The sequence below is a fragment of the Macaca thibetana genome, chromosome 6, assembly GCF_024542745.1.
Source record: "Macaca thibetana thibetana isolate TM-01 chromosome 6, ASM2454274v1, whole genome shotgun sequence".
In the NCBI taxonomy this organism is placed as follows: Eukaryota; Metazoa; Chordata; class Mammalia; order Primates; family Cercopithecidae; genus Macaca; species Macaca thibetana.
The window spans coordinates 49,117,061-49,129,261 of record NC_065583.1 but is presented as its reverse complement, the minus strand read 5'-3'; the positions used below and the strand labels follow the sequence as shown (position 1 = coordinate 49,129,261).

At 39.2% G+C, this 12,201-nt stretch overlaps 1 protein-coding gene across 5 annotated transcripts in view; it reads left to right on the top strand.

The window, feature by feature from the left end:
* RAD50 (RAD50 double strand break repair protein) overlaps positions 1–12,201 on the top strand; it is an 86,926-nt gene that overhangs the window by 9,168 nt on the left and 65,557 nt on the right. For 2 of the 5 annotated variants that reach the window (XM_050792737.1, XM_050792735.1), the window contains exon 3: positions 11,618–11,769. In XM_050792737.1, the coding sequence (XP_050648694.1) occupies positions 11,618–11,769 (152 nt within the window). Of the gene's footprint in view, positions 1–5,222; positions 5,338–6,892; positions 9,856–11,617; positions 11,770–12,201 lie in introns of those variants that run through there. The other 3 variants (XM_050792740.1, XM_050792738.1, XM_050792739.1) reach the window with 3 other exon arrangements.

The following is a 12,201-nucleotide window of genomic DNA, read 5'->3' as shown; positions in this document are numbered from 1 at the left end:
CTGGGAGGTGGAGCTTGCAGTGAGCCAGGATCGTGCTACTGCACTCCAGCCTGGGCGACAGAGCGAGACTCTGTCTCAAAAAAATAATAATAATAATAAATAAAAATTTAATGACTGCCCAGCTGGGTTTTGGACTTGCATGGGGCCTGTAGCCCTTTGTTTTGGCTGATTTCTCTCTTTTAGAACATGCATATTTACCCAATGCCTGTACCCCCATTGTATCTTGGATGTAATAACTTGTTTTGATTTTATAGATTCATAGACCAAAGGGACTTACCTTGTCTCAGATGAGACTTTGGGCTGTGGACTTTTGAGTTAATGCTGAAATGAGTTAAGACTTGGGGGACTGTTGAGAAGGGATGATTGTATTTTGCAGTGTGAGAAGGACATGAGATTTGGGAGGAGCCAGGGGTGGAATGATATGGATTGGATTTCTGTCCTTCCAAATCTCATCTCAAATTGTAATCCCCAATGTTGGAGGAGGGACGTGGTTGGGATGATTGGATCATGGGGGTGGATTTCCCCCTTGCTGTTCTCATGATAGTAAGTTCTCATGAGATCTGGTTGTTTAAAAATCTGTCACAATTCCCCCTTTACTCTTTTTTTCCTGCTCCAGCCATGTAAGATGTGCCAGCTTCCCCTTTGCCTTCTGCCATGATTGTAAGTTTCCTGAGGCCTCCCCAGTCTTGCTTCCTGTACAGCATGTGGAACCGTGAGCCAATTAAACCTCTTTTTTTTTTTTTTTCTAAAATGAAGTTTTGCTCTGTCGCCCAGGCTGGAGGTTTTGCTCTGTCGCCCAGGCTGGAGTGCAGTGGCGCGCTCTCGGCTCACTGCAAGTTCCACCTCCCGGGTTCACGCCATTCTCCTGCCTCAGCTCCCAAGAAGCTGGGATTACAGGCGCCCACCACTGTGCCCGGCTAATTTTTTGTATTTTTTGTAGAGACTGGGTTTCACCGTGTTAGCCAGGATTGTCTCGATCTCCTGACCTCATGATCCGCCCGCCTCGGCCTCCCAAAGTGCTGAGATTACAGGCGTGAGCCACCACGCCCAGCTACCTCTTTTCTTTATAAGTTACCCAGTTTCAGGTTTTTTTCTATAGCAGTGCAAGAATGTACTAATACAACTATAATCTTAATATATTGACTTAATCCTCCTGTATGTAATCAATATCTCATCATTGCATCAGGGCTCTAGCACCCGATATGGGCTAACTCCATCCCTGTATGCCAGTCTTCCTTACCCTGTGTAGGCTCTGACTCTTCATTCTGACTCCCTCACAGGATGCTTTCCTGTTCTGTATAGACTTTGACTTCCGGTGCTGGATCACGTCCTCATTCCCCACCCTTCTCTGATACCAGGTGACCTCTTACGGGGATGCCAGCTGTACTCTGTGAGCTGAATCTCCCCAGATCTGCGTCACTGAGAGGGTCACTCTTCCCAGTCTGATACTTTATACCAGGCGGCTTCTTGCAAGAATGCCCTCTCTACTCTATGATCTGACTTCCCCCTAGCCGACTTACCCCTCACATGGGCCCCCTTCTCATCATTATCAGGCTCTGAATCCACATGCTATTCCCTGGCGTGGACACTGCTTCTGAGCTGGATCCTCCCTATTCGTGGATTCCTCTTTCATCCTGCTGGAACTCTGATACCATTGGACTCTTGAAACTCTGTGCTAAGCTCTTTCCCATGAGGGTACCCTTCTCAGCCTACTCAAGCTCATTTATTCCACTTAGACTGAGTTTTAGGTGCCTTAACCTTCAGCTGGCATGAGCGCACAGCTTCTTCTGCTCCACCTAATGGTTTTACAGCTAGATTGTTTGGAGAAAGAAGGGTTTTTCTTATTTTTTATTTTATTTTATTTTTGATAGAAATTGTTCTGAAGTATAATACACATTTCTTTGTTTTAATAATTCAATCTAAATTACACTTTTTGAAGTGACTCTTCTTCAATAAGAGTGTCAACAACAATATGGTGATAGAAATGCTACAAGATAGCCCTTGCTTGAATTCTGTTTACTAATTTGATGTTTGCCAGGTAGCTAGGTCCTCGAAAGGTAGATACCATGGAGAACGAATATATGTGTATTTGGCTTGCTAGTCAGGAACAGTGTAAACAAATTATTTTTTTGCTGTATAAATACATAGTTCCTTGGTTTAACTGCTGTGGATTAAACCCTCAGCAGAACACTCTCCTTATAATGAAATGACAGAGTCCAGTCTCTGGGCTTTCAAAACTTTATACTGACCTTTGGCCACCTCCTCATTGAAATATCTGTATCCTAAGAGGCTGTTTCTGAGTAGTCACTTTACCTCCATCCTCAATGCTAAAACCCTTGTCCAGGCTGCCTTCCTAACTCTCCTCGATTACTCCCTGCTTCATGTCTTGACTCAGTTCACTCTGTTCACCCTAAAGACAAAATAATTCTTCTAAAATGCATATCTACTTCATGCAGTTCCCCTGGTTCAAACCATTTAGTGCCATCATCTTAAGTCCAGAAGCCTTACCATGTTTAGAAGGCTGTTAATTTCTGAAACGTTTTGTGATGGTACTCCTCTTTTCCCTACTTTCTATGCCAAACATTCTGAAATTTCTGTAGTCACGTAGTGACTCAGATCTTTTCATCTGGTTAACTCCTACTCATCTGTCAGGTTTCATTTAAACATGCACTTCCTTTAGAATACCTTCCCTGAGCTCTCCTAGATAGGTTAGATGCCCCTGCCTTGTACTCCCAGATTATTCTGTACTTCACTTATGATGGTGTTTAGCATACCTTCTCTACATTTAACCTATCTTCCATGCTCCAGAGGAAAAAAGTCTATCATTTTGAACCAAAACAACACATGAAACCTACAAAGTGCCTGTAAATCTTTGTTGAGTGATTAATTGAATTAATGTCAAAGTTAAATTCATGCCAAGAAGTCATTAAAAAGTCAACAAAGAATATTTCCTGATTTTTTATTTTTTTTTCAAAGCAGAATCCAGTACTTCTGATTTGGGTTGCAACAAAATAATGAGTGTCACACTTATACTCTCAAGATGAATAACTGTAACACTGGAAAAGTATGTGAAACAACTATTTGCAGGCATTGGACAACAAATAATGCAGGGCTATATTATTTGAGAAAGAAAAAACATAAAAGGTGATTCTGCATTCATTCCAGCTTTCTACCTAGAAACATTTTGTAAACTTTGGCACATGGAATTGGAATCCAATAGAGAGCTGGGCAGAATTGGGCATCACTAGGCAGATGAAGCAAAGATAGGATTTTGGATTTGCTAAAGTGACTGGAAATTGTAGATTAGAGTACTGAAGTAGGGTTGCTGTGCAGAGATGGTGTACCAGAAGTCTGCATAAGGATCTTTTGAGTCTTTGGCCAAATACTAAGCTGTCCATGTATAGGATGAGATGTAATGAGGGCTAGCAGAGAACAACTATCAAGGTGGGAAGTGGGGCTGTGAGTGGTGTATTCTAAGGGTCACACAGTGCTGCAAGACATTTGAGTCCTGATATGCCAGAATGGAGTGACCTTGTGGAACTCTCCAGTGTTCACTTGAGACCTCAGAAAGGCCCACCTAACAAATACTGAAACCAAGTTTTGATAGAATCAAGCTGAGTTGCCAGTAAATCAACTGGCTGCTAGAACAAAACTCAAGACTTTTTAAAGGAAGTCTGCTCAATCCAAGCTCTCAATGTGGCATCTATAATGTGCAGAATATAATTTTAAAAATTAGTGGGAATATGCAAAAGAAAATGTGGTCTACACCCGAGAAGGGAAAAGTGAGTAGAAACAGATCCAGAGATGACAGATTTTGGAATTAGCAGACAAGGAATTTTTTTTTTTTTTTTTTTAATGGAGTCTCACTCTGTTTCTCAGGCTGGAGTGCAGTGGCGCGATCTCAGCTCACTGCAGCCTATGCCTCCCAGGTTCAAGCAATTATTCTTCCTGAGCCTCCCAAGTAGCTGAGACTACAGGTGCCCGCCACCATGTGCGGCTAATTTTTTTTTTTTTTTTTTTTTTAATTTTTGGTAGAGATGGGGTTTCACTGTATCAGCTAGCCTGGTCTTGTAATCCACCTGCCTTGGCCTCACAAAGTGCTGGGATTACAGGCGTGAGCCACCACACCTGGCTAGATTTTTTTAAAGCTATGATAGATAAGCTCAAGGACTTAAAGGAAAAGATGGACATAATGTGTGGGAAGACATCTAAACAGAATAATAAAAACTGTTTAAAAAAAAAGACCCAAGAAGCGGAATGCATCACAAGCAGCATAAACATACCTATGTTGTACATTACATTCAAATTGCTCAAAACTAAAGATAAAATCTTAAAAACAGGTGGAGGAAAAAGTAACACATTATGCAGAGGGAAAGAATAATGAGTATGATTACTTCTTAGGAAAAGCAATCTAAACCTGAAAACAGTGGGACAGCACCTTTAAGGTGTTGGGGAATAAAAGTTAAACTATATCCAGCAAAAATATTCTTTGAAAATTGAAGGTGAAATGGAGAAAATTTTCAGATTTTAAAAAAATGGTAGAGGTAATTTGTTACAGACAGGCTTGCATTATAGTAATTGTTAAAGGAAGTTTTTGAGGCTGAAGAAAAGTGATTGTAAATTAGTCCTAGAGTAAAAGCTGCTCTAGGCCCCCCTTTACAGACCTTAAAAACAAAAGTTCAAAAGAATCCAACTGTTTGTTGCTCAAAAAACTTAGCTGCATGCCAGAACAAAGTTCAATACTCATTAAAGGAATAAAACAAAATCTTTCACCCAACAATGCAAAATTCACAATCAAAAGTTAACAAGCAGAGAAGCGGGGAAATAGGACCCATAACCAGAGAAAAATTAATCATATGAACAGGTCCAAAATAAAAGAAATAATAGAATTAGTAGATAAGAACCCTAAAACCGTATTATAAATCTTATAAATATGCTCATAGATATAAAGGAAAAACATAAGCATAATGAGAAAAATAGAAAATAATTTTAAAAACCCAAATTATGTAAATGGAATAACTGCTTTTGTATATAATGGTACACATAGGTTAAAAGCAAAAGGATGGAAAAAAAAATACTGTGCCGACTAATGAAAAGAGAGCTGAAGTGACCATATTAATACCAGACAGAATACATCAGAACTAGGGAAAATGAGACATTTTATGATGATAAGATGTCAATTTACTGCAAGGACACAAAAATTCTAAATGTTAAACTTCCAGATAAATGAGGCAGAAACCTATGAAACAGAATGAAGAAATACAAAACTCTGCAAGTTTAGCTGGAGATCTCAATACCCCTCTCAATAGAGAAACAGAAGAAGCAGATGAAATGTCAGTAAGTATATGGAAAATTTTAACGACACTGTTAACCAAATCAACCTGATTGACATTTATAGGACATTCAATTGAACAACAGCAGAATACACGTTATTTTCAAGTGCATGTGGAACATTCTCCAAGATAGTCCAACATTCTGGACCATAAAACAAGTGTCAATAAATTGGACTGAAGTATTCAGGAATTAATATTCTTCCATTAGTTATGCTGAGTTTTTATCATGAATGAGTATTAAATTGAAATGCTTTTTCTGTATCTATTGGTAAAGTCATAGATAATGTATTCTGTGACTACACCAGAATTAAGCCAGAAATCAGTAGCAGAAAAATAACCAGAAAATCCCCAAATATTAGAAAATTAAGCAGCACACTTTTAAATATTACATGGATCAAAAACGAATCACAAGGGAAATTAGAAAAAATACTTTAAATGAATCAAAAGTATAGCATGTAAAAATGTGTGGGATGCAGCTAGATCATGCTTAGAGAGATTGTAGAAAAAGAAAAACAATCAGTATAATTTGCCACATTAACAATAAAAAAATATCATGTGAGCACCAATAGATACAGAAAAAGCATTTCAATTTAATACTCATTCATGATAAAAACTCTCAGCATAACTAATGGAGGAATATTAATTCCTGAATAATTTAGTCCAAAATCCATTAGGTGTGGCTGAGTGAGGAAGGCATCCACAAAAACAAGCTGTGACAGCCTGGTGGGGAATTGGAGCCCAAGTAAGGGATCTATGAATTCATACTGATACAAGAAAATGGGGGGAAAAATGGAGAAAGAGCAAAGCACCTTATACTAGAACCTTAACTAATATAAAAGGAATAATGGAATTAGAAAATTACTGTAGGCATACCTTAGATATTTTAGGTTAAGTTTTAATGGATGGCTGTTTTGTCTACATTGAAAATCTGTTGTTTGGTGTAGCTACCTTCATCAATTATCTTAGCTAGGTCTTCTGGATAACTTGCTGCAGCTTCTGCATCAGCACTTGCTGCTTCACCTTGCACTTTTATGTTATGGAGACAGCTTCTTTTGAATCAACCATTACTAGCTTCCAACTTTTCTTTGCAGCTTCTTTACTTCTCTCAGCCTTCATAGAATTGCAGAGAGTTAGGGCCTTGCTCTGGATTAGGCTTTGGCCTGAGAGAATGTTGTGGCTGGTTTAATCTATCCCAACCACTAAAACTGTCTCCATATCAGCAGTAAGGCTGTTTCACTTTCTTATCATTTATGTGTTCACTAAAGTAGCACTTTTAATTTTATTCAAGAACTTTTCCTTTGCCCTGACAACTCAGCTAACTGATAAAAGAGGCCTAATTTTCAACCTGTTTTGGATGTTGACATGCTTTTCTCAACTAAGCTTAATCATTTCTAGCTTTTGATTTAAAACAAGAGACTTTTGACTCTTCTTTCACTTAAACACTTAGGGGCTATTGTAGGGTTACTAATTGGCCTAATTTCTGTATTATTGTGTCTCAGTCAATCAGGTTCCAAGGAGAGGGAGAGAGACGGGGGATGGCAGGTCAGTAAAGCAGTCAGAATACACACATTTATGGATTTAGTTCACCTCTTATATGTGGATGGTTTGTGGCACACTAAAACAATTACAGTAGTAATATCAAAGATCACTGATCACAAATCACTATAACAGATACAATAATAATGAAAATGTTTGAAATGTTGTGAGAATTACCAAAATGTGACACAGAGACACAAAGTGAGCACATGCTGTTGGAAAAATGGCACCAATAGACTTGTTAGATGCAGAGTTGCCACACACCTCTGAAGAGCACAATAAGATGGGGTATGCCTGTATTTGATAGCTATCATAATAATTTATTCAGGTAAGAAACAGTAGATGCTAAAACTAATGGAAGAAAGTTCGATGAAGTATGGGATAGTTATATGGTCTCTGCATCTCTCCCTCATATTATTAAGTAATTGTAAAGTAAGAAAAATTTTTTGGTGGAGAAGCTAAGAGATACACCTTTATCAAGAGATTGAAGTTAGTCTAGGCAACATGGTGAAACCACATCTCTACAAAAACTACAAAAATTGGCGGGATGTGGTGGCATGCACCTATAGTCCCAGCTACTTCGGGGACTGAGGCAGAAGGATCGCTTAGGACTCGGAGTTCGTGGATGCAGTGAGGTGACTGCACTCCAGCCTGAGTGACAAAGTGAGACCCTGTCTCAAATAAATAAATAAATGGATTGAAGTTAATACCCTCAGTAATGAGATAAATGGAAATGATACCCTATCTGATGAGATGCAGAAAAAGGAACTCATCATCACTTGTATAATATTCCTGCCAAAGATACATAACCTGATTCTAGTCATGAGGAAATATTACACAAATTTTGGGAGGTGTTCTACAAAATAATGGTCTGTACTTTTCAAAATTATCAGTCATGGAAGTCAAGGAAAATCTGAGCAACTGTTTCAGGCTGAAAGAAAGTAAAGAGACATAACCACCAAATACAAAGTGTAATTCTGAACTGGATCCTTTTGCTGTAAAGCACATACTGGGACAAATGAATTAGGCAGTAGAAAAAGAAAAAGCCAATCAGTGTAATTTGCCACATTAACATAATAAAGAAGAAAAATTATATGAGCATCAACAGATACAGAAAAAGCATTTCAATGTAATACTCATTCATGACAAAAACTCTCAGCATAACTAACAGAGGAATAGTTATTCATTCCTGATTAATTCAGTCCAAAAGCCATTAGGTAGGACTGAGTGAGGAAGGCACCCACAAAACTACCCTAGAGACGAATAGATCATAGAATTAGTAGATAAGAACCTTAAAATCTTATTATAAATCTTACAACTATCTTCATAGATATAAATAAAAACATAAAAATAAAAACATAACGTGAGAAAGATGGAGGGCAATAACCAAAAAACCCTAGAGTAAAAGGAATAACAGTGTTTTTATATATAATAGTACAGATGGGTTAAAGACAAAAGGATGGAAAAAATATACTGTGCCAACTAATGAAAAGAATGCTGAAGTCACCATATTAATAAAAGACAGAAAACATCAGAAAAAATAGGTGTTTATATGATGTTTGAATGTCTGTTCATTGTTGGTCTTTTAGGACTTAAAAGATGATGATCATTTTCTACTACTTTCAGTTTAAGGGAGCATATTAAATTTTTTTCAATAGACTTTAAACTTTGTTTTGTAGATCAGCTTTGGGTTTATAGCAAAATTGAGCAGAAAGTACAGTTTCTGTATATTCCTTGCACGTACACACACAGCCTCCTCTACTGTCAGGATCTAATTTTTTGTGGATACTTCGCCTCATTCAAATAATCCAAGATAATCTTTCTATTTTAAAGTCAAGTGATTGACACCCCAGTTCCATCTGTAATGTTAATTCTCTTTTGCCGTGTAATGTAACATTCACAAATTCAAGGGATTAGAATGTGGATGTCTTTGGAGAACTATCATTTTATATGCCACAGCTGAGTTAAAGGTAACTTATCACATATTGGAACAACTGGCAAAACTTGAATGGGATTTGTGGACCATGTGGTAGTAATATATCAGTATCAGTTTCCTGATTTTTGTGGTTGAAAAATGTCCTTGTTTTGTAGGAAATACTGGTGTTGGGACGTCAGATCAGCAACTTACTCTCATGTGGTTTGGGGAGCAGGAAAGCTGTGTATACTGTAGTTCTATGTATTAGTCCATTTTCACGCTGCTAGTAAAGACATACCCAAGACTGGGCAATTTACAAAAGAAAGAGGTTTAATGGACTTACAGTTCCATGAGGCTGGGGAGGCCTCACAATCATGGTGGAAGGTGAAAGACATGTCTTACATGGTGGCAAACGAGAAGAGAGCTTGTGCAGGAAAATTCCCCCTTATAATAACCATCAGATCTCATGAGACTTACTATCACGAGAACAGCGTAGGGAAGGACCTGCCCCCGTGATTCAATTATCTCCCACCTGGATTCTCCCACAACACATGGGAATTCAAGATGAGATTTGAGTGGGGAGACAGCCAAAGCATATCATTCCATCCCTGGTCCCTCCCAAACTCATGTCCTCGCATTTCAAAACCAATCATGCCTTCCCAATGGTCCCCCAAAGTCTTATTCCAGCGTTAACTCAGAGGTCCACAGTCCAGAGTCTTATCCAAGACAAAGCACATCCCTTCTGCCTATGAGTCTGTAAACTCAAAAGCAAGTTAGTTACTTCTTAGATACAATGGGGGTACAGGCATTGGGTAAATACAGCCATTTCAAATGGGAGAAATTGGCCAAAACAAAGGGGCTACAGGCCCCATGCAAGTCCGAAATTCAGTGGGGCAGGAATATCTTAAAGCTCCAAAATGATCTCCTTTGACTCCATGTCTCACATCCAGGTCACTCTGATGCAAGAGGTGGGCTCCCACGGCCTTGGGCAGCTCCGCTCCTGTGGCTTTGCAGGGTATAGCCTCCTTCCTGGCTGTTTTCACAGGCTGGTGTTGAGTGCGGCTTTTCCAGGTACACAGTGCAAGCTGTCAGTGGATCTATTATTCTGGGGGATCTACCAGTCTGGAGGACAGTGGCTGTTTTCTCACAGCTCCACTAGGCAGTCCCCTCCATAGGAACTCTGTGGGGGCTCCAACCCCACATTTCCCTTCCATGCTGCCCTAGCAGAGGTTTTCCATGAGGGCCCCGCCCCTGCTGCAAATTTCTGCCTGGGCATCCAGGTGTTTCCATACATCCTCTGAAATCTAGGTGGAGGTTCCCAAACCTCAGTTCTTGACTTCTGTGCACCTGCAGGCTCAACACCACATGGAAGCTGCCAAGGCTTGGGGCTTCCACCCTTTGAAGCAACAGCCCAAGCTGTACTTTGGCTTCTTTTGGTCATGGCTGGGACACAGGGCACTAAGTCCCTAGACTGCACACAGCAGAGGGACCCTGGGCCTGACCTACAAAACTATTTTTTCCTCCTAAACCTCTGGGCCTGTGAAGAGGGGGGCTGTCGCAAAGGTCTCTGACATGCCCCTGGAGACATTTTCCTTATTGTGTTGGTAATTAACATTTGTTTCCTCGTTACTTATGCAAATTTCTGCCACTGGCTTGAATTTGTCCTCAGAAAATGGGATTTTTTTTTTTAATCGCATTGTCAGGCTGCAAACTTTCCAAACTTTTATGCTGTTTCCCTTTTAATACTGAATCCCTTTAACAGCACCCAAGTCACCTCTTGAATGCTTTACTGCTTAGAAATTTCTTTCACCAGATACCCTAAATCATCTCTCTGGTTCCAAGTTCCACACATTTCTAGGGCAGGGGCAAAATGCTGCCAGTTCCTTTGCTAAAGCATAACAAAAGTCACCTTTGCTCCAGTTCCCAACAAGTTCCTCATCTCCATCTGAGACCACTTCAGCCTGGATTTCATTGTCCATGTCCTTGTCAGCATTTTGGTCAAAGCCATTCAAGTCTCTTGGGAGTTCCAAACTTTCCCACATTTTCCTGTCTTCTGAGCCCTCCAAACTGTTCCATCATCTGCCTGTTACCCAGTTCCAAGGTTGCTTCCACATTTTTGGGTAACTTTTCAGCAGCGCTCCACTCCTGGTACCAATTTACTGTATGAGTCCGATTTCACACTGCTAATAAAGATATGCCTGAGACTGGACAATTTACAAAATAAAGAGGTTTAATGGACTTACAGTTTCATGTGGCTTGGGAGGCCACACAATCGTGGTGGAAGGCAAGGAGGTGGAAGTCACATCTTACATGGACAGCAGCAGGCAAAGAGAGCTTGTACAGGGAAACTCCTTCTTATAAAACCATCAGGTCTTGTGAGACTTACTCACTGTCACAAGAACAGCATGGGAAAGACCTGTCCCCGTGATTCAGTTACCTTCCACCAGATCCTTCCTGCAACATATGGGAATTCAAGATGAGATTTGAGTGGAGACAAAGCCAAACCGAATCATTCTACCTTTCTATAAATTTGTGATTTTTAATGATAAAAAACATTTTTGATGCTTACAGAGATAAAATGCCTTTATTTGAAAAATCTGCATACCTTATCTCCTAATGATGCTGAATAAAGGAGGTAGATAATATATCATTTTTATAAATTAATTAAACAGTATTCTTCTATATTTTGGATAGCATGTAAAAATGTCACTCCTTTTGGATGTTTTTCTTTTTGTTCCCTCATTCTGGGTAAGATTGCTTATGCGTGTTCTCTCAGAACCAACAGTGGTGCTTATTAAAGTAACATAAGTTTTTTCTCTGTTTTCCTTCAAAGGTTGCTCAAGAAACAGATGTGAGAGCCCAAATTCGTCTGCAATTTCGTGATGTCAATGGAGAACTTATAGCTGTACAAAGATCTATGGTGTGTACTCAGAAAAGCAAAAAGACAGAATTTAAAACTTTGGAAGGAGTCATTACTAGAACAAAGTAGGTGTTTATGTGATATTTGAATTTCTGTTTATTTTCAGGTTTGTAAGTTGATGGTTGTTTACTACTTTAAGTTTAGGGGAGCATATTAAATTTTTTTCAATAGACTTTAGACTTTGTTTTTTTAGAGCAGTTTTGGGCTTATAGCAAAATTGGGCAGAAAGTACTGAGCTTCCATTTTCTCCCTACCCCAACACACAAACACACCCTCCTCCACTATCAACATTTGATTTTTTGTGTATGCTATTTGTCAATTAAATAGAATGGTCCCATTACAGACTTAGGGTTATGTTCCATTCTCTTGAGTAATTTCTGAACAGTTGCTGAATTGAAAACACATAATCACTCAAATACAGGTTGAATGAGTAAAAAATTCTAGTGTCGTGCTTAAGAATGGTTGAGATGAGAAGCAAACAAGTAGGAAAGAATGAT